The sequence below is a fragment of the Setaria viridis genome, chromosome 2 (assembly GCF_005286985.2).
Source record: "Setaria viridis chromosome 2, Setaria_viridis_v4.0, whole genome shotgun sequence".
Lineage (NCBI taxonomy): Eukaryota > Viridiplantae > Streptophyta > Magnoliopsida > Poales > Poaceae > Setaria > Setaria viridis.
Genome location: NC_048264.2, coordinates 43,172,139 through 43,199,187, shown reverse-complemented (window position 1 = coordinate 43,199,187; position 27,049 = coordinate 43,172,139). Strand labels below are relative to the sequence as shown.

General features: G+C 52.0%; 3 protein-coding genes across 3 annotated transcripts; 2 read left to right on the top strand and 1 right to left on the bottom strand.

Annotated features, from left to right (window-relative positions):
- Positions 1-7,726: 7,726 nt before the first annotated feature.
- Positions 7,727-9,243, bottom strand: LOC117842281 (U-box domain-containing protein 1). Its single transcript, XM_034722673.2, has 2 exons — positions 8,068-9,243; positions 7,727-7,958 (listed from the first exon to the last, which is right to left on the bottom strand). Exons 1-2 carry the CDS (start codon positions 9,070-9,072, stop codon positions 7,875-7,877), a joined length of 1,089 nt encoding a protein of 362 aa, XP_034578564.1. The 5' UTR covers positions 9,073-9,243; the 3' UTR covers positions 7,727-7,874.
- Positions 9,244-11,352: 2,109 nt separating this feature from the next.
- Positions 11,353-15,192, top strand: LOC117844793 (eukaryotic peptide chain release factor subunit 1-3). Its single transcript, XM_034725581.2, has 3 exons — positions 11,353-11,511; positions 13,252-14,693; positions 14,782-15,192. The coding sequence occupies exon 2, from the start codon at positions 13,280-13,282 to the stop codon at positions 14,591-14,593; it is 1,314 nt and encodes a 437-aa protein (XP_034581472.1). The 5' UTR covers positions 11,353-11,511; positions 13,252-13,279; the 3' UTR covers positions 14,594-14,693; positions 14,782-15,192.
- A 5,350-nt stretch (positions 15,193-20,542) lies between these two features.
- Positions 20,543-26,737, top strand: LOC117842289 (BTB/POZ domain-containing protein At3g49900). Its single transcript, XM_034722679.2, has 4 exons — positions 20,543-21,171; positions 21,307-21,379; positions 23,762-24,292; positions 25,574-26,737. Exons 1-4 carry the CDS (start codon positions 20,924-20,926, stop codon positions 26,390-26,392), a joined length of 1,671 nt encoding a protein of 556 aa, XP_034578570.1. The 5' UTR covers positions 20,543-20,923; the 3' UTR covers positions 26,393-26,737.
- Positions 26,738-27,049: the final 312 nt, after the last annotated feature.

Sequence of the window (27,049 nt, the reverse complement as noted above, 5' to 3'; positions counted from 1 at the left end):
CAAGCTCCATCAGACCAGACGCCATCCATCATCCATCCATCCATCACTCTCTCAGCTGAAAACCAAATCCGGTCAAAGTTCTCCGCAAAAACATCACGCTACCCTACCCGGTTAAAACTCTGGAACATCCTTTGCCCTCATCGCCATCGACAGTCCCTTGTCCGACGCGATCATACGATCTGCTGCCGTCGTAGTCTAGCATGGAGATCAGTACTTTTCTCTGTCCCCCCCCCCCCCCCTCCCATAACGATGACAATTTGCAGGGTGTCACTTCTTGATGAACCGGAAGAATGGACGCAACAGTAGACTTTACTCGTAACACAGTACTACCACACAGCTCGCTTGCAATCCACGACGGGGAATTTGAGAAGCATCCAGCCGACAGTAGGATCTGTCTGCATCCTCCTCACATCATACTCCTGTGCCGCTTTGCTTGCGTACCTGAAAACTTCAGAAAGGTGAAACGGTAAAGTCGGCAGAAGTGATGCATAACCAGAAATTTTTAGGAAGAGGGATCTGGACAACGACGACAAGACAGACAGATAGGTAGAACAGCAGATGCTAATGATGACACAGCTGCGCAAATCTCGTCAACAATTGGTTGCAATCCTCCCATTTTACTGTTAATTCGCAGGATTAACTGGCTCGGAATTTGCAGAATTCGGAATCCTAAATACATGATGGGATTGAGAGAGGACCGCCGCCACCCGCGACAAGGTTAGGCACTGACGGACCGGCACACCCACATCTCCCATGCAAGCATGCGCAGTCTCAACGCAAAGGCCTCGACCTCATGGAGTGACTGAAAGTGAAGCAGACACAACCTCTCTGTGGCTCACTGCCGTCCAACCACATGGTTCATGCATCAGGCTGCATAGCCAGAGCGCGAGCGAGACCTGCCGCTCTGGCTGCCGACGAGCTCTCCACCAGCACACACAAAAGGAACTCCTCGCCGATCACCTCACTCACTCCCCTCCAAAGATTCGTTCGAAGCGTCGTCTTCATGACGCGCGCATCACCTACAGCCCAACAACTGCAGGACAGGATCACAGGGAGAAGGATAGGGAGAGGAGAAGCAGAGACGTTGCTTCGCTAACAACTGAAGTGCGTCACCGAATTTCCCGTATCTGCTCACCTTTTTTTCGTTCCTTTTTGTGTACCCGGCTGATAAACTAAACATCGCAGGCTCATCGCCGTCCATCGGACGCGCTGTTCCTCGCCCCTGGCCGAAAATCCCATAGGGCGATACGGTGCCGCGTATGGGAGACTGAATGATGCTGAAAAACAATAACGATGCAAATATGTTCTGTTTCTTTGTGCGGTGGTCAACTTCCAGAAGTGCTTTTGTTTTTGTGTTTCTTTAGGGATAGCGTAGTGCATGTGCTTTTCTGTGTGTGTTTATTTAAGCCACAAAGAGGTGCTGGTGTTTGGCTTTGGAATATCAGCGATGGGTGGTGTCCATGCTTGGTTTCGTGCCAAGAATTGATCAAAAGAATCCCATCACCTGAAACTGAGCGGCCCGTTCCTGTTCACATAGCACTATAGCAGGGGGTGAGTCCTTTTCTCATGACGTTTTTTTCTACTCGCTCTGGTCTTTTGTGGTCTAAAAATATAGTTTACCCAGGATCACGTTATCTCCTATCGTTTCTTTACATTATTTGGATCACTTTATCTGTCATAGTCTAACCCTTGATTGGGATATTTTCCAAGAAGAAACTCTTGATTGGTACATAATTAATTCTATACAAGCATTTTGTGTGCTGAAAGTTGCTTCAGATTTGATGTATGCATCATTGCAAGCTGACCGTTCATGGCAGTCTTCCACGTATTCGACATATCACAGATGCATGTATAGTTGCGCGAGTGTATAATGTCCGACACCGACAACACAAAAGCTTGTCAAAATAATTGAATCGATCTTGGCACCAACAAGTACTACCGCCAATAGTACGGTCGAACTTGGCACGCACGAGCTCGTCACAAAAATGGCACATCACATTTCGACGCAAACACAACTATCTCGAGCGATCTCCCTGTCATCCCAACCACTGCAAAGACTTGTTTTGGTCCAAAATGCCAAGAGATCTCTGCATCCTCCATCTCTCTTGCAACAGCTCCTCTGAAAAGCTACAGAGACTTTCTTTTTCCAGGTACCTGCAGGGAGATCTGCGCGGCATGATACCAATGAAAGGCTACAGAGACATGCCATCAGTTGTTTTGTTTAGCAGTGCCGTGTCGCGGGCAAGGCCCTAATGATATGCACGCCCTGTGATTCTGCCCAGATATCCTTTTCCCGCGCTAGTTTCTTATGCTGACAGGACAGCTACACCTGTTGGTCTGCAGAGGGACATGCACATCAGTGACAGCTCAGATATCTTGGACAGGAGAGCAAGAAAATGTAGGAGGGGGTGGCCGTATGAAACACCAGGAATCTTCTTGGATTTGATCCGTTTTTGTTGCGGTTCCCTAGAAGTATCTATACATAGAAATCACAGCGACAGTACAGGAAGTCGTACGGTGTTTTCTTACAGGACAGCAAATGTAACACCTTGGGGAAGATAAACAACAACTGAACTGAACAACTTGTTGTAAAGTGGCGAAGAAATTGTTTTGAGATGTATAAACTGTAGTGATTACATTCAGGTGGCCGGACGACATGTCAGAGACTCAAAAAATGCAGCCTGTCTGTTCGGTGTTGGCAAAGGTTTGAAACATCACACGATCTGGTTCTGAATTCTGAACAGTACAGGAACAGCAGCTGTCGTTTCTGAATACAGTTCAGAGCCATGTACGAACTAAAATCTACTGTTTCGGTAGTTGTATGCTCCAGATCTCATCGATCCAACATTTCTTAATTGGAGTAAATTATTGCACATGAGAATACAACGATATGAAATTTGTGCATCATGGAATCGTATCTCCTCCTTTAAAAAAAAACTCCATGTGATTTAGCAGTAGCATAAACTTGTCACATATCTTATTATGACGTGTTTGCATCATTGAGCTCCTAAAAGAGAGCAAAAAAAAGATTAGGGACGGTGTATGATTTGAACAGCCAACATCAACATGCAACTTGCCAATAATGTAGTGCTAGTGATGCCTAGTATTGTGATCATGTGGACAATGTCATGCACGTATAAGAATTCAAAGCTCAACGCGACGCACGAAAGAGAAGTGGTCTCCTTGGAAGAGTTCTGAAGCCTCTCATCGCAAAATCGTAGCGCCTCCAGGCTGCGGTCAATCGGAGGCCGGAGCCGTACGCGTACAAAAAGAGAGAGAAACAGAGAACAGTTCAAACGCGACAAAGGAAATATTCAAATGTGTAACTCCAACATCGGTGCCCTGTTGAACTTTCAGCCGAGCGTGCATCGTTGACACATCTCTTGGTTTCTGCGGAAACAGGTGGCGTATTTTCCTAGTTTCCGGCCAAAAAGAAAAGAAGAGGAAAAGTTGAGCACATAAGAAAATAAAGAAATGACTTGTCCTTTGCATTGCTCAAGCAAACTGGAAAACGTAAAACAACAAACATCAGTTTCCAGCTGTTCATCAAGTACTTTTGCAGAATCACATTGCAAAAAGAATGTCAGCAGATTTATAGAAGAGTATAAATGCCAAGTGATATAGAGAATTTATTTCCGTTTTAAGGAAAAGAAGTGGTGGTATACTGCTGACGCCGCCTGACGGTGCCGATGCGGGCATTGCCCCGACTAGCAGCTCCGCTCTCTGCTGCCAGACGAAGCAAGCCACCGCGCGCGGCGCGGCGTCCGGTTCCTGGCCTGCCGCTGCCTGGGCTCGCACGCTTGGTCGCTTGCCACACTTTTCCACCGGCAAATGATGATTCTGATGTGACCGCAGTTTTCTCAGCAGCGGTGGCCGTACGCCTAACTTAATCTCGCAAAAGAAACGGCAAGGACACGCGCGCGTAGTTCAAAAGGGCGCTTAATCACGTCCCCGAGACCATCGGCCGGTACGGGAAAGCGAGCGCCTCGTTAGATATTAGTAGATCGAGATTGGCACGAATCATTTGGGCGACGGCGACCCCAATTATTTGTGCCGTCGGGACAATCATCGTAGCCCATGCGGCCGTCGCACCTGTCCCAAATATGACCGGACGGGCACCGGACGCGCCTAACCGTCACCAAACCAGGTCGAGCAACGAGACGGCGTCACGGCGCCGGAGGCCGGACAAGTACAAGGCCGCCGCGCCGGCGGCCGGCATAACGCGTGTCGCGTTGCCTGCGCGGCGTCGCAGCAGCGCCACCACGAGCGAGCGTGGCCAGTGGCCACCGATCGGCGCGCGCGTTTACTACCCTTGGTTGGTTTGGTCGGTCGAGAGCGGGCCCTGTTTCTGTTTCCCATGGCCCATGCTAGCTAGCCACTACGAATAGTGGCAGCTCCTCGCCACGGCGGCCTTGATTCGCCGGTGATCCGTGCGTGCAGTGCATGTGGCACGTCCACATCCAGCGTGGGGGCGGCCGGGCTGCTCGCCACGTGGCGGGATGCCACCCTGCTAGAGGCGACCTACCAACAACAATCAGCGACGGCCCCATTCGGCATTCACCTCGCACGCACGCCCACTCGCCGAGCTCGCTGCCTCGCTCGCCGCCGTGGCGCCGTCCAAGTCGCGCGCCATGGCTGCCTGTTCCCTCGTTCTGCATCCGTGCGTGTGCACCATAAAACCCTCTCCATTCCATCACATGCCCGATCCATACATGCGGCACGAGCAAACAGAATGTGCAGCTCGTTGACGAGAACGTGCCGAGGTACGACATGGCGTTGGGGAGACGGCAGGCAGCGCCGCAGACGGGAGCAGGGAATTGTCCAAGGTTTGCCACGGTCAACCACGTTCCTCTCCACTCTCCAGCGTCCGTGGTGAGAACGTCGCTCATGGCGAACAAACCACACATGGGCATGGCAACGTCTGCGTTGACTGCGAAACAACAGGCTCACGCCGCGCTTGAAAAAGGAAAGATTGGCAGAGTTACCCCGGTCGCCGGGCAGCCCAAAAGGAAGCGCATGTACTGCTGCGACAGAGGAACAGAGCGCACACGACGCTCGTCAGCGGGCAGGAAGAATCTCCCTTTCAGCTCCTCCAGCATCCAACAAACCTTCCGTAACGAAAAAACAAGCGCATGTGGCGCCACATGATTGGCTCTCCGTTTCGCATGTGTAGCAGAGGGACGAGGACGGCGTGGGTGCTGGCACGGGCCGGCGCCCAGGCCATCATTTGCCATCCGCTCTCTCGGCGCCCGCCTCCCCTTTCGCGTCGTGGCCGGTGCTCGCAACAACAACAGCAACAGCGATGCTCAGGCCGGCGTCCGTAGTATTGGGCGAACACGCGCGAGGAATGCGAATCTGGGTGGCAAGTGGAGCGTCGCCAGGCGTCCGCGATCCTTTTTGCCCGCGGCCCCGAGCCGGGGCGGGCCAAACACGTGTCGCACCGCGCCCGGCGCCGGGACCCGGGCGCGCGATCTCGTTCTGATCGGGTGGGGGCGAGGAGAGCGGGGGCCGGGCCGGCGGCTCGCGTCACATGTCCGTTTGTGCGGCAGCCGGCAGGGGCATGTGTGCGTGGGTGCGGCGGAGGCGGCAACCACTGCCTGGTGCCCGGCTGCCTGCGGAGGTCGATCGGCTGGGTTGGTGCTGGTGGCTCCCGTCGCGTTTAATTCCCTGTTCCTTGTGGAAGGAAGTGGCTCCCGTTTGCTCCAGTAAAAGAATCCGTGGGATAATGAAATAAACTGCAATTATGACAATGGAGTGTGGGATGACTGTACACTAGGATATCACCGAGATGTGCAAGTTCAGTGGCAGGACCATGGCTGCAACGCAAAGGATTCCCGAGGGTTTTCCCAACTAGTGGGGATTGTCAACGACGCACGACTAGTGGGGATTGTCAACGACGCACGAGTAAAATTAACTAATCTGTAAAGTGCCCTGGAGATTGGGTAACATATTTCAATGTACTAGTGGTGACAGCGCGCCACCGCTTGGTACACTAGTACAGCTCCACAGTCACATCGGATTGTCATTGGACACTGGGCAGCGAACTCAACCATTCACGTCAGAGTACTCAGCTACTCCTAGGTAGTTGCTTGTACCGGGCTTCCACTTTTTTGTACCACCCACCTTGGAGTCTTGGAACTTCTCCAGTTCTCTCCTCTGTTGAACGCTTGACGACGAACTTTCTTCGGTAATGGTTGCGTCCTGCGCAAATGATTTGTTTAATAGGTCAAGAGACGGCTCGTTGAGCTAGCGGAAAGAAATATCTGACCGATCGCTGCCTGGCATGCATCGACGTCATTCCCAAAAGAGTAGAGCCCAGCCGTGCGGATGGGTAACACCAAACCCCAAAGGACGGACGATTGACGTGCTCATGGTTTCAGATCTCAGAAGATACCAGCACCGATCCTAGCGACGACAAAAAGCGTCGTCGCGGGAAGTGGGGAGCGAAAGGAACGCGCGCCACGCATCGCATGCGCGCCACGCATCGGGAAGCAAGAAGATATCTGGAGCCCAGGCCGAGCTAGGCCATTACTCCCAACTCCCAACTTTGACACTATGCAAAAAGAAGATTCCCCATCACATCAAACTTGCGGTACATGCATGGAGTACTAAATGTAGATGAAATTAAAACTAATTGTACAGTTTTGTTGTACTTTGCGAGACGAATCTTTTGAGCCTAATTAGTTAATATTTGGACAATAATTCACAAATACAAACGAAACGCTACAGTGTGCTACAGTGCTGTAACAGTAATTTGGCACCTCCCAAATTCCCCAACTAAACAAGGCCCTAGATTCATCCGCCAGACTGCCAGAGAGGGCACAGATCACCGTCGTTTTCAGCTTGCAGCCGCAGGCAGGGGCACTCTACGAACGAGCGAACGAACGAATGAGCGGCCTGCCACCGGGCCAGGCAAGAACGTGTCAGCTTTACTGGCGGGACGGGAACACTGCCCCACTGGCCCCCATCCTTCATCTTCTAGACCACAGGAAGCGGCAGCAGGGGATCCTGCTTTCCGGTGGCGCCGAAGAGGACACCGAAGTAGGTGACAAAGATGGCACTAGAATTGCTCGCGCTATCGCCATCGGTTGAACCGGTAAAGGTTGCCGATTTACCAAGTCACGGCCAACGGCGACCCGACGGGCAAGCGGTCGCCCGCCGTTCGTGCCACGGAGCACACAAGGGACCCCGGCCGGCCGGCGGACGGCCGACGGTGGTGGGTAGTAACCGCAACCACCACTCGCCATCGCTTGGGGAAACACGCGTGGAAACGTCAGGGAGACGGTAAAAACCTGAACAGCGGCATCCAATCCAATCCCGATTGCATTTGCAGGTTCCCAACCAACCAGGCGGGTGCATTCAGAGACCAGACAGACACACAGAAAGACAACAGAGGCGTTTCTCGTATCCACCACAGGATCGGAAACCAACTTGATTCGTTGCTGATGCGGCACACACACACGTACAGACGAGAGATTAGCACAATCCAACCCACACGGGCACACGCGAGCTCGAAGCTTTCTTGCAGCTTCGCTCTGCACACACCCTTTGCTTTGCTTAGCCTCGCCACGGCCGGCGGCGAGGAAGCAACCAAACTGGAAGTGGAAACGGGAAAGGGAACAAAAAGGAAGGAGGTTGGGTGGGGAGGGTGGAAATTGCAGGGAGGCTAGACTGTTCTTCGATCCTCCGGACGACATCTCGCTTGAGGAAACTGTACACTCGCTCGCGGACGCAAACACGCTGCTTGCTATTTACACGCGCGCGCCGGCCGGCCGGATGGCCGACCGGCGCCGGCTCGTCTCGCCGAAGAAGTGAAGGAGGCTGGCACGCACGAACCAAGGTGGGGGTGGGATTCCCGATTGAGGAAGGGGTCGTCACTCCGCCGCAACGACCGCCGTTGGCCTCGCGCGGAGGCTCGGGCTCCGCGGCTGCCGCAGCATCTCGATCAGCGACTCCGCCTGATGAATCGGAAATGGATTAGTTTGCGCATCGTATTGGAGTAAGCTCAAATGAATGGGCTAATAGATTGGAGTTCTTGTTGATGCGGGAGTGCGACGTGGTGTGTACCTTGGTTTTGAGCTTGGGGCGGGCGGAGGATGACTGGGAGAGGGCAACGAGGGGAGGGATGGCGCCCTCGCGGGCGACCATGGTGCGGTAGACGGCGTTGTCCTCGCAGATCTGTAGCAGGGAGAGCGTGGCGATTTCCTTCTGCCGCGAGCTGCCGACCTCCACCATCTCGACGAGGACGGGGATGCCGCCTTCCTCTACGGCGGCGGCGCGGCCCTCGCCTGAGCTCACCAGGGAGTGGAGGACGTAGGCGGCCTTGTCCACCATGCCGGACTCCGGGTCGGCCATGAGGTCGAGCAGGGGCCGCACGGCGCCGGCCTCGACGGCGCGCTGCCGGTTCTCGCGCGCGCCGCTGCAGAGCGCGTAGAGCGCCGTGGCGGCGTCCTTCTTCCCGCGCGCGCCGCCGGTCTCGAGGAGGGAGACCAGCAGCGGGACGGCGCCCGCGCGGCCGATCGCGGCCGCGGCGGCGCCGTCGAGCTGGGACAGGCGGAGCAGCGCGCACGCGGCGTTCTCCCGCGCGGCGGGCGACGCGGCGGACTTGAGCGCGTGCACCAGCGGCCGTATCGCGCCGGCCTCGACGATGATCGCCTTGTTCTCGTCGCAGATGGAGAGGTTGAGGAGCGCCGTGACGCCGTGCTCCTGCAGCAGCGGGTCCGCGTGCGACAGCAGCTTGACGAGCGGCCGCACGCCCCCCGCCGCGGCGATGCGGACCCGGTTGTCCGGGTTGTGCTTGGCCAGCAGCCGGAGCTCCATGGCCGCGCGCCGGAGCGAGTCCAGCGACGGCGACGGCGACTCCAGCTCGGCCACGAGCGACGAGATGGCGTCCTCCGACGCCTCGGCCGCGCACGACAGCAGCAGGCGGTGGATGCCCGCGGCGGCGGCGGGCGTGAAGGAGAGGTCGTCGCTGCCGCACTCGCTGAAGGGCTCGGAGCAGGAGGAGTCGCCGCTGTCGCTGTAGCAGCTCGTGCTCCGCCGCCGCGGGGAGGTGGACGCGTCCGACTCCATCCCGGTCGTCAGCTTCGTGTCGCGCGGCTCGGCTCGGAGATGGAGCAAATGCCGGGAAGCACCAGGCGAGGAGGAGGAGGAGACCGGAGGGGGAGCCGGGTGGGGAATGGAATTGGTTCCTTGCTTTGCGTTTGGGGAGGCGGAGGGAGAGCGAGCGGTGGCGACGGGACGAGCGAATGAAATAAGGAAGGGGTCGGGTGGGTTAACCCGCTCGCGCTAACTAATCCACACTCTTTTAACTTTTTCTCCCTTCAGCTGTAGCGCAACCGCAGCCGTCGGCTGTGATCCGACGGTGGCCGCCTGCCGCGTGGCGAGCGACGGGCGAACGGGGTGAGGCGCGGTGTGGAGCGCCAGCCGTTGGATCGTGGCGCGACGGGGGAGGAGGCGCGCATCTCGTTAGCGGCAGGCCGGCGGGCGTGCCACGTGAGATGGGACCCGCGGGGCGCGTACGCTCGGGCGAGGTGCACGTGAGGGCGGCAGGGCGCCTGCGAGTCGGGGCTGGTCCACGTTGGCGTGCACCACGCTGGGCTGTCTCGGGGGGTGGGCGGGCTTACCTGGCGCTATGGGCCCGCGGAGCAGTGAGACCCGTCGTCGTAGTAGGCCGGAGGGGCTGCGATTGGTGAGCAGGAATGGGCCGGCTCTGCGCTGCGGACGAGCCACCGATCCACCAATTTGAATGATGGTTGACTGGGTTGTGCGTGGTCTTGTGGATGAGCTCTCTACGAAAGTGAGAGCAATGACATCACTTGGAGGCAATATCTATCTGCACTGCAGCCTTGAGATCACTTGACGGAGTAGCACGGACACGGATGCTCTGGTGACGCCAGCGAAACTTAATGAGCTGCATCAAGGTTAAGCTGTTGACTGATAGACTTAAACAGCTCTAGTTTGAAGCAGCAAATACAACTTGGGGGTGATCTTGTTTGTAGTCATTGTGCCATAGAGCTGCAGATTTTTCTTAGGGGGCAAGCGTCCCGAGGAAAATGTGGTTCTTTTAGATGTATATCTATCCATATAGCTTGCTCTCTACGAAGGAAGGCCGTGGAGTATGAAATAGCCCACGAGTACCCACTTGCGGTCATTTAAAAAAGTTTGCTTACAGGATCGCCATGCGTTCCAATTCCAAATTCAGTAGCAAAAGACCAAGGAAAAAGAAGTCACGATTCACACAAGCTTCGGTCTTTGTGTTCGAATGAACCAACGCGCCCGAATGACATGCGACACGGTTACGCCACGGCTGAATTCTCTGTTGTGTGCTGACGTTTGGAAAAAAGAATGTTGCTGAGAACTTGAGATATCATCAGGAACTTCGTATCCCAAAAGGGATCCGGGTAAGAACGTCTGAACGTCCACGGCGACCGCTAGTCCGCAAAGGGGTGGACGGGGTGCCAAAACCGAGCGAACCTCCGCTCACATCACCCTGCGAAACGAGTGGAAGAAAGTACGCCGCGCTTGACCAGTAGGGAAAGCAATAACGCGGATGACGCGGCACGTACTCACCTCGCTCGTGCCTCGATTTGACCTCTGTGCTGTGAAGCTGCGTCATTTAACACCATAGGCGCGGCTTCATAGCCTCGTTCCTCTTGACTATACTCACTCGATATCAAGAGGCTGTTCGCTTCAGCTTATAAGCCGGCTGAAAAGCTGAAACGGCTGATTTGTTGTGAGAGGAAAACACTGTTTGGTGGTTGATAAGCCAGCTGAATAAGCTGAAGCGAACAGGCCGAAGAATTACGGTCCTTGGTTAGTCATGGTCTGATTTCCGTGCTCGTCCCCTTTTTTCCCCTCCGACTGACCAACTGAAACGATCATTCAGTTTGGTGATCGAACTTTCCGAAGATCGGGCCATACAGGGAACCTCCATGATCTAGGCATCTATGGTCTATGGAGCAGGTTAAAACTTAAAACAAAAGTGAAGCACTCCTACTGAACTGTAGTGAAGTACCAGCAACATGTACGGTGATTTGCGACCTTGCTGTTGATCTGTCATATATTAGGCACTTTTGAATTTCTGATGACGAAGAATCTTTTGGGTTGCTGACCCCAAGGTCTCGGCAGTATTGGGCCTTAAATCTTGCTATTATAAATTGGGCTCCAACCAGGCCTGTGGTTGGGTTGGGCCGCTGGCCTGGTCCTCCTGCCTTCTTCGTAGCCCGCACGCAACATTCCGCAGTCCGCACGCTAACGAAACGAACCGCACGCAAAGCCGGGCAACCCCAGAGCTGGCCGCAGATTCCTCGTGCTGCCACTGCACGCGGGCCCGGGAGGTAAAACCTGACGCCGCCCGCCTGCAACGACGCGGTACTCTCTTATCAGCCCTTATCGGACCACAGCAGCCGACAACCAGACGCGCCAGGGTTTCTATTCCCAAGCCCACCTCCACCCGAGAGAAGTCCTCCCGGCTCCCTCCTCGCCCACGCCGCCGCCCTTCGCTCCTCGGTAAGGAACCCTAGCCCGCGATCTGCTCTTCCTCGGTTCAATCCGCCGCGTCCCGGAGCGGCTGTTAATTCTTCAGGGCCCTCTGGAGGTTTGTAACCAATTGTGCGTCGCTCTCGGATCCGATCGGATCGTGCAGCGCGTTCGTTCGTCGATGTAATCGTCAGATTCGGTCGCGATTAGGGTTTCAAGAACTCGGGGTGCTCGTAGTAGGATGTGGTTTCGTCCGATCTAGTCTAGTGCTGATACGATCTGGAGTTTTGTGAAATTTCTAGATTGTGTTGCGATTTGGTGCCCACGATCGCGCGATCTGTTGGGGATGACTAGTCTCCGCAGTTCCTTCATCTGCCCACTAGCGTTTACGGGAGTATATTTGTGGATCCGTACTGCGCTTGGTATTTCTAGTTGATGTTGTTGATAGATTTGTTTTGTTGGATGTGGAAAAAGTAGGTTGTATGGACCCCCAGATACATGTTTGAGAATTCAGAGGAGGGTGTGTGGGTGGGCCGTGGGCGGGCACATATATTCCTCTGTTCTCATGTTGTTTTAGTTCTCTGGTATTATCGAGTTCAGGCCAGTAGGTGAAGCGTACTAGTTAGAGATCCTATAGATTTGCATTAGCAAGCGCTGACTAAAAGCAGTTTGTCTACCTTGACAAGTACATTCATATTACCTGTGATATCTTCCTTGGTTTTACTTGTCTCCTTTAGTCTTCCATTGCCCCTACAATTTGTTTCACTATTCTTTTATTGACCCTATAGTTTCTTTGGGTTGCCTTTCCTTTTTGGTGCCTGGTCACACAATGTGCGTGGGATAATACCGGTACTTCGTTCTAAATTTGCTAGAATTCTAAACGCTAACGTAGGTGCTAGAAGTTTCTAGATATGCAATAGAACCTTATTTCTCCTTAGGAGTTAGGTTGGAAGGTAAACGCTGCATGTGCTAGTAGGACATGAGCCTGGTGTATTTGGTGTATTGTCAAAATTGGTTATGACAACATATCAGTTGAAAGACTTTGTTATGACAGAAGTCTAGGGGCCCATGTTAAGCGCAATATCTGTTTGTGTTGTATTGTGTCTAAACTGTTATAGCAAGATTTACTTACTAATTTTGTTAGCAGGTTCATATTTGGTGCCTTTTAATTTGCTCTGGTTATTTATTTCTACTATATACAATGCATTTGTTGTTTGTGGACCCAAATTTGCCATCTAACTTAAGTGATTTCGCTACAGAATGGTTTTCTGCACACTGCAAACTAATTTGATATGTCTGCAAATGGAACACTTGTAGTGTATATTATTTACATACATATTAAACTTACTTTTTTCTAGCTAATCTGTTCGCATTAGAAAACTCCTGTGCTGCTCTTGTATTTGAATACCACAGTACAAGTACATATCTATTTCAATTCTTGGAAATACTGCGTTATTAACTATTGTGAACGCAAACATCTTGTGTGGGAAGGATGTTAGTTCCATTAATAGAGTTGCATTTTTCGATCTGTTTTTTCTCCAGAAGTTGCTACTTTCATTGTTTGTGCATATATTATTTTAATGATGGTTCAACTGGGCCAATGGAAATGCAATTCGTGTTAACAAAAAATTTGGAGAACATGGCAGTTAACGTCTAATGCAGTCAGTTGTTTGATGCATTCTCTATTTTCATTTGTGTTTGAGAATTGCACTTGATGTTTTTCTTCAGCTCTCTCATATTATGTCGGTTTTTATGTTTTGTGGTCTCCAGGTTAACTAACCATCCAGACTCGGTCAAGATGTCTGACAGCCAGGAGACTGATAGGAACATTGAGATTTGGAAGATTAAGAAGCTGATCAAGGCATTGGAGTCTGCTAGAGGCAATGGCACAAGCATGATCTCTCTTATCATGCCTCCACGTGATCAGGTTGCTCGAGTGGCTAAGATGTTAGGTGATGAATATGGTACTGCTTCAAACATCAAGAGTAGAGTTAATCGTCAATCTGTGTTGGCTGCTATCACCTCAGCTCAACAGAGGTTGAAGCTCTACAACAAAGTGCCTCCGAATGGATTGGTTCTCTACACTGGAACCATTGTTACTGAAGATGGAAAGGAAAAGAAAGTTACTATTGATTTTGAGCCCTTCAAGCCTATTAATGTGTCGCTGTACCTTTGTGACAACAAGTTCCACACTGAGGCTCTAAATGAGCTCTTAGAATCCGACGACAAGTTTGGGTTCATTGTCATGGATGGTAATGGTACTCTGTTTGGCACACTAAGTGGCAATACCCGTGAAGTGCTTCACAAATTCTCTGTTGATCTCCCAAAGAAGCATGGTAGAGGAGGACAGTCTGCTTTGCGTTTTGCTCGGCTTCGGATGGAGAAACGGCACAACTATGTCCGCAAAACAGCTGAGCTTGCTACACAGTTTTTCATCAATCCAGCTACTAGTCAGCCTAATGTTGCAGGGCTGATTCTTGCTGGTTCTGCTGATTTTAAGACAGAGCTGAGCCAATCTGACATGTTTGATCAGCGACTTCAAGCGAAGATACTTAATGTGGTTGATGTTTCTTATGGTGGTGAAAATGGTTTCAACCAAGCTATTGAGTTGTCAGCTGAGATCTTAGCAAATGTGAAGTTCATTCAAGAGAAGAAGCTGATTGGCAAGTATTTTGAAGAGATCAGTCAGGACACTGGGAAATATGTCTTTGGTGTTGATGACACCCTGAAGGCACTTGAAATGGGTGCTGTGGAGACCCTGATAGTGTGGGAGAATCTGGATATCAACAGATATGTGCTCAAGCACAGTGCCTCTGGTGAAGTTACTATAAAACATCTGAACAAAGAGCAGGAAGCTGACCAGAGCAATTTCCGTGATGCATCCACCAATGCTGAGCTGGAAGTTCAGGAAAAGATGTCTCTCTTGGAATGGTTTGCTAATGAATACAAAAAGTTTGGTTGTTCTCTCGAGTTTGTCACCAACAAGTCTCAAGAGGGATCACAGTTCTGTAGGGGATTTGGTGGCATTGGTGGTATGTTGCGCTACCAGCTGGATATCCGCTCATTTGATGAGCTTTCTGACGATGATGGTTTGTACGAGGACTCTGATTAGCAATCAGCCAACCTCACGCCTGTGCTGGCCCATGGAAGGACGCCACAGCAGCAACAGCTCGGGGTTGCTACACCTACGCAGGAACACTTGAAAAGCAGCTGTAAGCATATCGTCTTCTGTTCAAATTTTTTTTTGCCACCTTCTGCATACCACTATTTTGCTTGACTCTTTGCCCCTCTTTGTTTCAGATCCAGAGCTGGATGGGCATGGGCCAGCAGCCTCCTCTTCTAGAGGAGCTTAAGAACAGAATGATGAGTCACAATCATGGCAGTAATGTGTCAAGAAGATACCGAACTTAATCACCATCATGGCAGTGATGTGTCATGAAGTTACCGTACTTGAAGTGTCTCTTTAATTTCGGGTCAACCGTCATGGTAGTACTGTGTCAAGAAGTTATCGCACTTTAAGGCTTAGCGCTAGTAATGACCTAATGCCTTTGTGCTTCTATCCTATGTTATGGTCGTCTGCAAGTCTGATTATGTAATAAGATGTGAATTCTGGTTGCTTGAATGCTTTTGTGACTGCTTGCATGCTGCTACTCTTGCGGTTTTTGCAATGAAAGTATTATATAAATATGTCATCTCCATTGTTCGTGCTAATGTTAAATTAACCTTTGGCCCTGTTGAAATTGCCTTTTGTTTTTGGACCTGTTCAATTTATGATGCTGGTTCCTTTTTCAAAAAGAAAAGAAGTTGATTCTCACTGCAACGTCTGATACACTTGTTTCCTATTGCAATTGTTTTTCGATTTCTTTTAGACTGAAACTGGGAGCTGCGAAAAAAAAATGACTATGCAATTCCGGTACATCAGCAAAATTCTTTACAGCTTTCGGTGCAGTTGTCATAATCTGTTTCGTGGAAACTAATGTTAAACATACTTTTTCTTATAACTAATCTGGGGGTGTTGTGATGCGTATGCGATGTCTTGAGTTTTTGTTGCGACAGAGGCACGGGTGCCGGGCGCTTGTCCATTGTCGAAACCATGTTTCAATTCATCGTCATTGAATCTATTCAATGAAACGGGCATGGTAATAACGTACATGTACTGTATAACTTGCCTAACGAAACACTCATCATCATTGAATCTATTCAATGAAACGGGCATGGTAATAACGTACAGGTACTGTATAACTTTGCCTAAAGTTAAGTGTGGCAAAGTGTGTTTTATCAAAAAAAAAAAGTGTGGCAAAGTGTGGCTAGCAACCAAACATACCCTATGTAACCTCAGGTTATGAGTTTGAAGCTTGGGAGGAAAATTGCTCAGATTGTGAGGTTGAAGCTTGGTAGGAAAATTGCGGCTGTTGAAGTAGCACGCTGAAACTTCTGAGGAAGCAACCCGCGGCCTTGCTGGTAGAAATCTTTGTTCCGCTTTACAATTGGGCTGTACCGTGGTCCGATTGCCTGCTGAATTCACGAGAAAAGCAGCCGAAAGTCGTTAACGTCGGTCAACGAGCAGGTATCTAAGCTGCGTCTAGAATGCTTAATGGCGGCGGCAGGCAGACGTCAGGGAAAAGAGACCCGTGCACAGGCAGGGTGAAACATATCCCAGCACGTGATCAATGCCATCTTTCAAAACCACGTTCCTTTTCTCTATTCTAAGTTTCTTTATTCGAATAGGTTGGAGAATCGAATTTGTAGGATCGGAAGCTGTACAAAAGTTACGTTTCCGAACTTGATCAGATGAACACCAACGGCCATTGGCTACTCTGAGCCGTGCTTGGTGTGTAACGTATGATAATTAGCAGTGCCAACAGAATCTTCAATCAGTCCAAGATGGACAGCTAATCCATTATCTTCTCTCTGCTGACGGAGCTACACCTTTCCAAGCAGAGAAGGTGAGGTCAAAACAGTGGTGCCTCCTCCATCGGTTGCGTCATTGCGTGTGCTTTGCAAGAGAAATACCCTGATCGCCCACTGTTTCCCACGGCAACATCGACGCCGCACGCCGCCATCATACCAATCGGGGGCAAACTTATCCGAGACCAGGATGCCCTGGTTTGCCTGCTGACCATGTGACGAAATGGATTCCAGCATGAGGCCACCGGGCAGCCGGCCGGCGAAGAAATTTCCAAGCCCCCGGCCAGTCAAAAGCCGCTCGCCCAGGCCCATGCCGGGAAGGCTCGAACCCGCCCGTATAAATGCGCAGGGCCCCGGACCCTGGCACGGCACGAACCAACAACGCAAGCAAAGCAAAGCGTATTACAAGCAAAAGGGCGACAGCCACTTGGCGAGAGAAAGAGAGAGCTCGAGAACACACAGCACAGCAGCAATGGAGGGGTTGATCCCGTTCGTGATCGACGCGATCAGGAGGAGCAACGAGCGGAGCGGCTACCGCTCCGTCTCGTCCGACGGCGGCAGCTCCCGCGGCGGTGGCAGCAGGCGGCACCTCATCGACTACTACGAGCTGCCCGACGCGGCGGCCGCGGCGAGCGTCGTCGAGGGCCCGTCCGCGTACGGCACGCTGCACCGCCGCGCGCGGTCGGAGTTCGTGCAGGGGGCAGGCGTCCGTCGCGTCGAGGAGCACGGCAGGGCGGCGGCCGTGGTCGCCGGGTCAGCTTATCGTCGGAAATGAGGGACGATGGCAAGGGCTGCATGCTGGGTTGCTGCCTCTGAAGTCTGAACAACTTTGGTCGCGGGAGAATCAGCAATTCAGCATTTTGGGGGAGTGGTTAACTAGTACAGTTTGTTCTGTTCAATTCGTTCTTAGCCGTGCATGTCATGTAATCGAAGAAAGCTGCGAGCTTGTGAGCGTAAACAAGGCGCTCACGGCTCGACATTTTCGTAAACCCAAAGTCAAGTCTGTCTATGTTCTGCTGTTTCGAAGAAAAAAAATGTACATATATCTCGCCGATCCTTTTGACTTGTGTATTCCAAGTTTCCAATCATGTCTGAAATGAACAAAAGAATGGTGAAAAAAAAACGAAAACTCAGAGGTCGAGCACTCAAACTGGCCAGTGTATGATTAGCTTACGTTAGCGACCCAGGAAAATCTGGATGGTTCGTTGATCGGCGAATTTTGACATGGGCAAGGAGCCAAGGACCTTTTTTTTTTTTGATAAAAAAAAAGGACTGGGTGTTGATCGCTGGTATCAGCTTGAACGAAGAGAAGACGCGGAGAGTCGCCTCCTGCCCGGAACCTGTCGCCCTTGCTCAGCCTCTGCTGCGGCTCTGCAGGTCGTGTTTCGCCGCATGCATGCAGACTCAGGTCTCGCATTTCCCTATACTGCTGTCAAAAATTCAAAAAGGTGTCTGAAAATGATGGTGTCCATTCTATATGCAAGCAAAGTGCAAACGAAATTCCTTCTTAAATGATATGGTCATATGGCAGTGTTCTGGCTTCTTCTTCAAACATAAAGTGCTAACTAAATTGCTGACCAACTGGGATCATTTTTTTTTACTGAAGAGTGAGGAATCTATTGTTCATGACTGTTCCTGGCTTCCTGCGTCAAGCTATGGCTACTGGCTAGGCCGCTAGAGATGCACAACATAAACCGCCACCCGGATCGTCAGTCACAGACCTCATGGCTTTTTATGGCTCTACGCTGTGTCCTCGCTTGTCATTAATTTACTCTCCATCATCACCTCGGCAGCGTTGCAGGCGATCCACTCCATCGCTTCAGAGGACGTACGGTGCGGTGCTTCTTTGCGTCAGGGACGTGTGGCGCAGTGCATCGATCAGCTGCAGCAAAACTTCTTCGTCGAAGACTTGGCAACAGTTGCCATGTTCTTTCCCAGAATCCAGACTGACAAGAGCCCAGCGAAAGGCCACACAGCGTGTGTAACGAACTTAGGACCTTGTTTAGTTGTCCAACTTTGGAGTGCCAATATTACTATAGCAATACTGTAGCGTTTCGTTTGTATTTGTGAATTATTGTTCAAATATTGACTAATTAGGCTCAAAAGATTCGTCTCGCAAAGTACAACAAAATTGTGCAATTAGTTTTTAATTTCATCTACATTTAGTACTCCATGCATATACCGCAAGTTTGATGTGATGAGGAATCTTCTTTTTGCATAGTGTTAAAGTTGGGATTTAGGGGTGAACTAAACAAGACCTTACCTTGTTACTCGTTGGCCTTTCTTTTCTTTTTAAGAAAATATTCGTACCCATCTTCATCTTCTTAAGAATTGCTTCGAGATCTATGAAGACACTGGTATCATTTGCTGCCGTGTTGATGACGTTAATTCCCGGGCGTGCATCGGCACCTCCATGCTATGAATCCTGAGCCGTTCATCGTGTGTGATCCGAATCCAACGGCTGCCGCAGACCACGTACCACCAGCGTACGTATGCATGACACGCGCAGAAACAGTCGTGAAAATGTCAACGCCCGTTACTGCTGCCATCCCCGGACCGGGAGAGAATATACGGAGCACGAGCACCGCACGAACACGCAAGATCGTCGCACGCCGCGCGCGCGCACGGACCGAAATCGTCAAACACGTGTTTGCCCGCGTACGCTGCCTGGTGAACACGCAAGACTGTGCAAAACGGAGGGCCACGGAGTGAAATGTGTAACTCCTAGTGAATACTCTAACCTCAGATTAAACGGAAGCTTCCGCATTCTGCCTAGAAAGCGAGATTTAATGACGAACTAATTGCTTTCTTCAATCTGGCATTCTGGCCAGGCCCATTAATGGAATAACTACTTTTTTAAAGAAAAAGAGGACCTTTGGTTATGGTTGCTTATTTATAAGTTGCTTAAGTTGCTTATTGTAGTTGCTCTAGGTGTTTGGTTTGGGTTGCTTATATAATTAGGATTGACATATTTGCCCCTGCTATCCCATTTTCCTCTACCCCTGAAAATGGCCCAGCTCCTACCCCTTGGTTTGGGCAGCGGCGGGGTGCGAGCGGCGGGCGGCCGGCGGCGGCCGCGGGGCGCGAGCGGCGGGCGGGCGGCGGGCGGGTGGGAGCGGCGGCGGAGGGCGGGAGCAGCCGACGGCGCGGGAGGAGGAGCAAGGAGATCCAGCGGGCGGGTGGGAGATCCAGCGGGCGGCGCGGGAGCGGGCGGCGAGCGGCGAGCGGGCGGGCGGGCGGGAGATCCAGCGGGCGGCGCGGGAGCGGGCGGCGGGCGGGAGCGGCGGCGGGCGGCGCACGGGCGGCCGGCGGGCGGGAGCGGCAGCGGGCGGCGCGGGAGCGGGCAGCGGGCGGCGCGGGAGCGGGCAGCGAGCGGCGCGGAGGCGGGCGGCGAGCGGGCGGCGGCCGGCGGAAGCGGCGCGCAGGCGGTGGTGACGGGAGAGAGGAGAGAGAAAGGGGAGAGAGGAGAGAGAATGAGGGTAGGAGGAGTAAAGTGCTCCATAAGCAACTATAAGCAACCCAAAAGTTGCTTATTTGCTTATGCATAAGCAACTTATAAGCAAGTCTATAAGCAAGTGTTTGGGTTATAAGCAACTTATTTGCTTATTTATAAGTTGCTTATTTATAAGCAATGCTAACCAAACAGGCCCACAGAGATTTGAGTTCCTGGGACTCAGGTCATTCTCAATGGAAATTTTATGGACAATAGTAAATGAGTTGCCACACTATTTATGAGATGATAGAAGAAAGTGGTTTCATGAGGATGAAACCACGTGCACACTATTTCTAAGATTTTTGTGTCTTACATGTAACCTTAGAAACAACCACAAATAAAATTATGCATTGTGTAAGCTATTTCATCTATGAACTAAATACATTCTCTTGAAAACATAAATACGAAACTTTGCATTGAGGATAGCCTCAGCATCGAGGAGATGGTGCCATCCAAACTTAGGACAACATTCTTTAATGGCATTTGCATGCTAACGTTATCTGCAAGATTGCAGCTACTTTTTTTTAGAGGAGATTGCAGCTACCTAGGGAGGACTGTCACGGAGATTTCACATAAAACCTTTAAAGCCCAACAACGAGATTGAACATCCACAGTCCTAAAATCCCGATGTTATTTTTCTCGCACGGAGGAAAATATTCCTACAGAACCGGTTTTGATTTTTTGAACCTGGGACGTCCAACGCGATGGCAGCCGATGCTCTCATCAGAGCAGAGGTTCAAAGCACCCGAGCACTCGGGCAGCAGCGGCAGCGTCCCCGGCTGGCTGCTGCAGCCTGCAGGACAGGGAGGGAGGGATCGGAGGAGGGAGACGGGCCGGCCGCGGGGTGCCACCGCATTTACCCTCCACATGCACGCATTCATTGCCGCCCCGATTTAACACCCAGGACCCCGACCTCGACTGATGGCATCGCCGGGTACCGCGACTGTTGCTGCTGCCCTACCACAAGCGCAGCTGCTCCAGCCTCCAGAGGAGTAGCAGGAGAGGGAGGGAGGGAGAGGCCGCCCGGGCGGGGAGCGCGGCATGGAGATGGAGATGAGCAGGGGGTGGCAGGAGCTCGGCGTCGTCGACACCATCTACGAGGACGATCACGAGGAGGAGGACGAGGACGAGGACGAGGAGGAAGAGGAGGAGGAGCGCTTCGACTCGCCCACCATGTCGTCCTCGGCGGCCACCTCGCGCTCGTGCTCCCCTGAGGTGGAGGAGGAGGAGGCCGCGGCGGCGGCGCACACCTCCCTGCCGCCGGCGCTCAGGCGCGCCGTGCAAGCGTGGTACGTGTCACCGTGCATCCGGCGCTTCGATTCTGGATTGGAGTTGGAGCGGTGAATTTTGATCCATTGGGGACTGATAAATTCTGACTGATCGCCTCCTTGATACTGATGTCTGATGGTGATGGATCCATGCAGGTCGCGGGCCAACGGATCGCGCAAGCCGAACGTGATTGTTCGAGTCCAGGAGCACCGCCTCCCCCTGCACAGGGTAACATCCTCAATTCCTCGTTCTCTTTTCTCGAACAATTACCAGCGCTGCTTGCACATGAATTTCCCGTCCTCTCTTAGCATCGGTGATGATGCATGATAGTTCGGTTCGGAAGTTTTTTCTCTGTTCAATTCTCAACGAATTTATTGTTTAGTTCGAAATTTTCTCTGGTGTACTGTCGTCTTGATCGAAGTTTTTCAGGCATGGCGACGGGGGCGATTCCTCTGTCCTGCCGCATTAGTGATTCCAGCAGTTTTTTTTTTCGTCCCCGTCTTTAAGAGAGATCGTACTGCAGCTGTATCCCTTCCGTTACAAACAAAAATTTTATCATCCATGCCGAGTTAACTCGCGTGCCCGGCTGGACGCGTACACTAAAACGGCAACGCATGAAAACTCACCCGTACCATAGCAGCACACGTCTCCTATGATGGCAAGAAACGAATAAGGAGTAACTCGCATTAGCTACCGTGCGGCTCGTTCCCTTCTCCCTGCACCAGGAGAGGAGAGTAGGAGACAGCGCCCAGTTGCCATAGATTCACCGCGGCCTCTGCCTCCTCTGTTTCTGGCACATCCTAGCATTGCAGGCTTCCTTCTCTTGCCGGATGCACTTGCACGTCACGTGAATTCGTTGGGGCCAATCCCCAGCTGAAACTCTGCTTGCCATTTTCATCGGATTTCTGCGAGTACTGGTTGGGCGTTTGAGCCAAGAATGGCAGCTCGCTCCCCTTCTCCCTTCTCTGCCAGCTCTGCCCCACGAGGAACAGTTCCCAACAATGGCGTCCGAAGAGGCAATAATTGATGACGTATCTGTAGCTCATTCATTTACTACTAGAGCGTCGTCCCCGCCTTGGTTAGCGCATCAGCACGAGAAAAGTCGTAACTTTCAGTCTACTCTTTCTGTAACCGTCAGTCCGTCACACACTGGAGGAGTTACTGCCTCGGCAAGTTACTCGAGCATGCCTATCAGCATATGGCCATCGAGTGTTCTACTAGTACTCTAGTGGGAAAGTTTCAAAAAGAAGTACTCTAGTGGTGCAGGCGCTGCTCGTACATTCTGGAGTGCCGCCATTTCTGAATTCTGAATGTTGCATTGGTGATTCACTGATTTGAAGTTTTGAACTGAAAATTTAAGATGGGAGTGGAGTGGATGGAGATCCAGCGGTTTGGAGCTCGGTCCCTCCATGGCATGTGCACGTCAGTTTGGGTCTTTAATTCTAGGTCGATGTACAGGTGATGTTTGCCGGGATTTCGAATGCGGGCGATCGTGTTGGATTGGGACCAGACCGTCGTGTCGGGCGTACGCGTACGAAAGTACTGCCCGCTGGCCAATGGCCACATTGCATTCATGTCTGACTGACAACATAAGGTCGTTTCAAAATGCTGTGTTTTAGCGGTAGCGATACCATTCGCTCGTACGTACACGTAATTCTGAAGCTCTCAACGTAGTGGCATTTCCGCAAGGGCTGGACATGGTCTTCTCTGCACGTATCAAGGAAACGCAGTATGTTTAGGAGCACTTGATTCTGAAGAACTACTGCAGAAGAGTGAGATGATGATTCATGTTATCATGTGTAACCTCTGCAGTCAAGTTTAGTGGACGATGGTTTCAGTAGGGCCGTTCCCTCAAAATCCCAACTTTGACACTATGCAAAAAGAAGATTCTCCATCACATTAAACTTGCGGTACATGCATGAAGTACTAAATGTAGACAAAATCAAAAAACTAATTGCACAGTTTTGTTGTACTTTGCGAGACGAATCTTTTGAGCCTAATTAGTCAATGTTTGGATAATAATTCACAAATACAAAGGAAATGATACAGTTGCGCATTTATAGTAAAATCCCAACTTTAACACTCCCAAATTGGGAACTAAATAAGACCTAGCTTGACCTAGCTTGGCAAGGGCCACTGCAAAATCTGCAAGTTGCCAGTTGCGTGCTATTACAGCAACCTTGCCAAATATTCCAAAACTGTGTTGTCATGTGCACTGCCGCATAATCAAGATCCAACTGATGGCCCTGCAACATTTTGGCCTTGCTATCTTGTGGGCTCGGCTAATCATTCGCCAGATCAGATGTCGAGTTACATCCTGATTGCAGAGACTTTTAGCTCACGCATCAAGTTACAATCTGCCAGTACCTGCCGTACGGATAGTACACTCATTGTTCTTGTCTTGCTGCTAGTGCCAAAAGATTGACGAGACAAGATCATGTCTCGAAAAATTATGGAACTTTGCTGGAAACACCTCGGTTCATCCATTCAAGCAGGAATCTTTTTTTTTTGTTTACATTGCAAACCGGGCCTACTAGTGTGTGTTTATCTGTCTGAAGCGATCGTTTTGCAGCCGAATTTTGCATGATTTTGACTTTTCGTTGTTCGCAGGACGTGATCACGTCGCAGAGCAGCTACCTGAGGCGTCTGCTGTCGGAGTCCAGCGACGTCACCGTCGCCCTGCCATCGGGCCTCGAGTTCGACGCGTTCGTCCACGCCGTCGCGTCCTGCTACGGCTCTGACGAGGCGGCGGCGGCGCTATCCCCGGCGAGCCTCGCGGCGGCGTGGGCGGCGGCGGGCTGGCTGGAGCTGGGCGCGGGGCGCAGCTCCTACGGCCTCGCCCGCGCCGCGGAGGACTACTTCTTCCAGGAGGTGGCCACGGACCACGGCCGCACCGCGGAGGTGCTGCGGTCGTGCGCGGCGTTCTTGAGCGGCGAAGCGGCCGGGCCCGCCGCGGACCTGCTCGTCCGGTGCGTGGAGGCGCTCGCGGCGTCCGGCGGCGGCTCCGGAGACGGCGGGAGGTGGCTCGACGACGTGGCCGCGCTCCCCGTGGAGGAGTTCCTGGTGGCCGTGGAGGCCATGCGCGCGCGGTTCGCGCACGACCACGACCTCATGTACACCGTCGTGGACCACTACCTGGAGGTACGCAACGCTAGCCGAGTTCGCGTTCGAGTCTGTTTGGTTGGTTCGCCCCTACCAAAATCTCGTTACTTATTGTACTGCAATAGTAACAGCAGAAGACTGGAGTTGTAGAAACTTCTTCAGCATGCATGAAACTGGTTTTAAGCAAGCACACATCACGATTCACGAGCGCAAAAACTACAGTACTAGGACATCAAATTAATAACACTGAACCAGGCCCTAAATGGAGTCACGAGTCATCAGTTATCATCACCGCGTTCGGGGGCCTCCTTGTGGGCGAGGACGACGTAGCCGGCGCGGTTGTGTGCGCAGCCCGGACGCCGCCTGGTCTCTGTAGCGGTTGTAGGAGACCACTCCTTTTGCTGAGTTAAATCTCAGATGCTTCGCATCATCTAGGCAGTATCCATCTGATTGTCTTTAGTCTACTCTGAGTTCAGTTTGCATTGGATGGTCTTTAGGTTGAGCGTCTCTGCATCTGTCCAGAAAAGCCATCGTGGTTCAGCTTTGAGAATCAATGAATGTGTTGCTCTGCAGCTTACACATCTCAGAACAGAGTTTGGCTGCCTTGATTCACCACACACTAATGTAATAGACTGCAATGGGAACTAATCACTTTTGACATAGATGGAAATGTAGAGTTGTGTCATCAGAAGAAAAACGACTGTGCTAAACATCTGTTCCTCAGTTGCCTGATCGATTACTGCAGCGATACAATGCCCATGCTGTTGATTTGTTCAGTGATTCTATGCTTAGAGTACAAGGAGCTCACTATCAGCAGAAAAGTGGAATCGTCTAGGTAGTATGCATTGGAAGCTTTAGGGTCTTTCGATTGAGTATTCTGTTCAGGAAAGCTGTGGTAGTTCAGCTTCATGAAATGTGTTTGTGCTATTCAGTTTACATACACCTCACGGAGCAGAGTTTGGCTGCCTTGAATTTGGCACCACAGGCTAGTATACTCCTACTTGGTACCAAGCTGTTCAGAGTATTAGACTGCCATTGCAAGCAATCGCCCCTGGTTCTTTTTTATATATATATAATCAATCACCCTTGACTGACACTTTTTTTCTACAAAAAACATTCACCCTTGACTTGGTGACTTGGTGTGTTGTGCAAAATGTAGCAGGAGACATGCATTACAACACTATGTCTGAATATTTGAGCCTTTAGCTACTTGCAACCTTACATGGCGAACCAATTGATTTCATACAATTTGAGGGATCATACATGTTTCATAATGTTTTGCTATTAATCTTACAAAATGCACTGGTGTTTATGATGCAGAACCACAAGGGGAAGCTGACGGAGGAAGACAAGGGAAGGCTGTGCTACAACATCAACTGCACCAAGCTGTCACAGCACCTCTTCATGCACCTGGTCCAGAACCCGCGCCTCCCACTCCGGTTCGTCGTGCAGGCCATGCTCGTCGAGCAGCTCCACTCCCACCACTCAATCCTCCTCAGCAATCACCACTATGCCGCTGCGCCGGCGCCGGCGCCGGGTCCAATCCTCAAGCCCTCCCTCTCGGGCGCCTTCGCCGGCGGCGCCGCGGTGGACGCCGCCAGCATGACGCTGGGCGACATCCTCCAGCGCGACGCCGCGCTGCGCCAGTCCGCGCACATCCGCGCGTCCATGCAGGCCACCAGCCTCCGCATCGAGACGCTGGAGCGCGAGCTCGCGAGCCTCCGCACCCGCCTTCGCCGCTCCGAGCAGCAGCAGGCCGAGGCCGAGGCAGAGGCCGCGGCCGGCGCCCCCGCGATCGACCGCGCCCCCGGCAAGTCCGCTAGCTTCCGGATCCCGCGCAGCCGGCTCTGGGATGGCGAGGAGCTCGCGCCCGTCGGCCCCCGGCGCGCCGCCGCCAGGGACGGCAACGCGAGGGGCTTCAAGTCACGGCTGGTGCACGGGTTCAAGAACCTGTTCGGCAGGAGGCAGGAGGCCGCCGGCGCGCCTTCGGCGTGCGGCGAGGACGCCGGTACGCGTACCCGCTGCTTCGGCGACAAAGGCGCCGCTGCCGCTGCGCCGGAGCTGGAGATCGACGACGACGACGTGCTCTGCATGGAGGAGAGGTGGCGGCCTCACCGGAGAAACCACTCCCTCGTGTGACTGCTCGGTAAAGAGAGATCAGCTCCGTGGCGCGCTGTGCGCGTGCATGGCAGACAACAATGCGCGTAGGGGTGGAGTCGTAGAGATCCTTGGAATATGATGACGCCACTGTTTTCACACGGCCATATGACATCGTCGATGATTTGTTAGCTTGTTTCTGTTGATGGAAGATGCATGGTTCTTGGATGCAAGGCTCAGGGACCAGCCACACGTTTTAACATGTCGATGCTTACAGAATGAGAGGATTGGTTAAGGACCATGCAGTGTCTTTTTGGCCTTAAATCGATGTAAATCTGTGCATTTTGGTTGCAGGAGGGGAATGATCTATTGGTGGTCCTCTCCTGAGAGCGTTGTGCAGTCGATTCCTTTGGCGATATTATCAACATTAGCAGCGAACTCTGATTAAAAAAACATTCAGATAGGGCCGTGTGTAGTTCCAACAATTTTTTATCAGTGTATTTTCTCCAAAGCATAGTCAAATTTTATAATCAAATTTATTAGCAAATATTTCAATCTCACCGGCTATGGGCGATGATTTTCCCACAGTCCTGAGTCCTGACTCCTGAATCGGAGACGTATCCACGACCTGCAATGGTCAACAACCCCTGACTCCTCCGTCGTCGTCACGCGTGATGGCTCGAGCAATAACATAGCAAA

Excerpts from the sequence above, each read along its gene's own strand:
- LOC117844793 (XM_034725581.2), top strand. The coding sequence starts at position 13,280 with ATGTCTGACAGCCAGGAGACTGATAGGAACATTGAGATTTGGAAGATT.
- LOC117842281 (XM_034722673.2), bottom strand. The coding sequence starts at position 9,072 with ATGGAGTCGGACGCGTCCACCTCCCCGCGGCGGCGGAGCACGAGCTGC. Across the intron at positions 7,959-8,067 it reads GCCCCAAGCTCAAAACCAAG|GCGGAGTCGCTGATCGAGAT; the intron begins GTACACACCACG and ends CCGATTCATCAG.
- LOC117842289 (XM_034722679.2), top strand. The coding sequence starts at position 20,924 with ATGGAGATGGAGATGAGCAGGGGGTGGCAGGAGCTCGGCGTCGTCGAC. Across the intron at positions 21,380-23,761 it reads ACCGCCTCCCCCTGCACAGG|GACGTGATCACGTCGCAGAG; the intron begins GTAACATCCTCA and ends CGTTGTTCGCAG. Across the intron at positions 24,293-25,573 it reads TCGTGGACCACTACCTGGAG|AACCACAAGGGGAAGCTGAC; the intron begins GTACGCAACGCT and ends TTTATGATGCAG.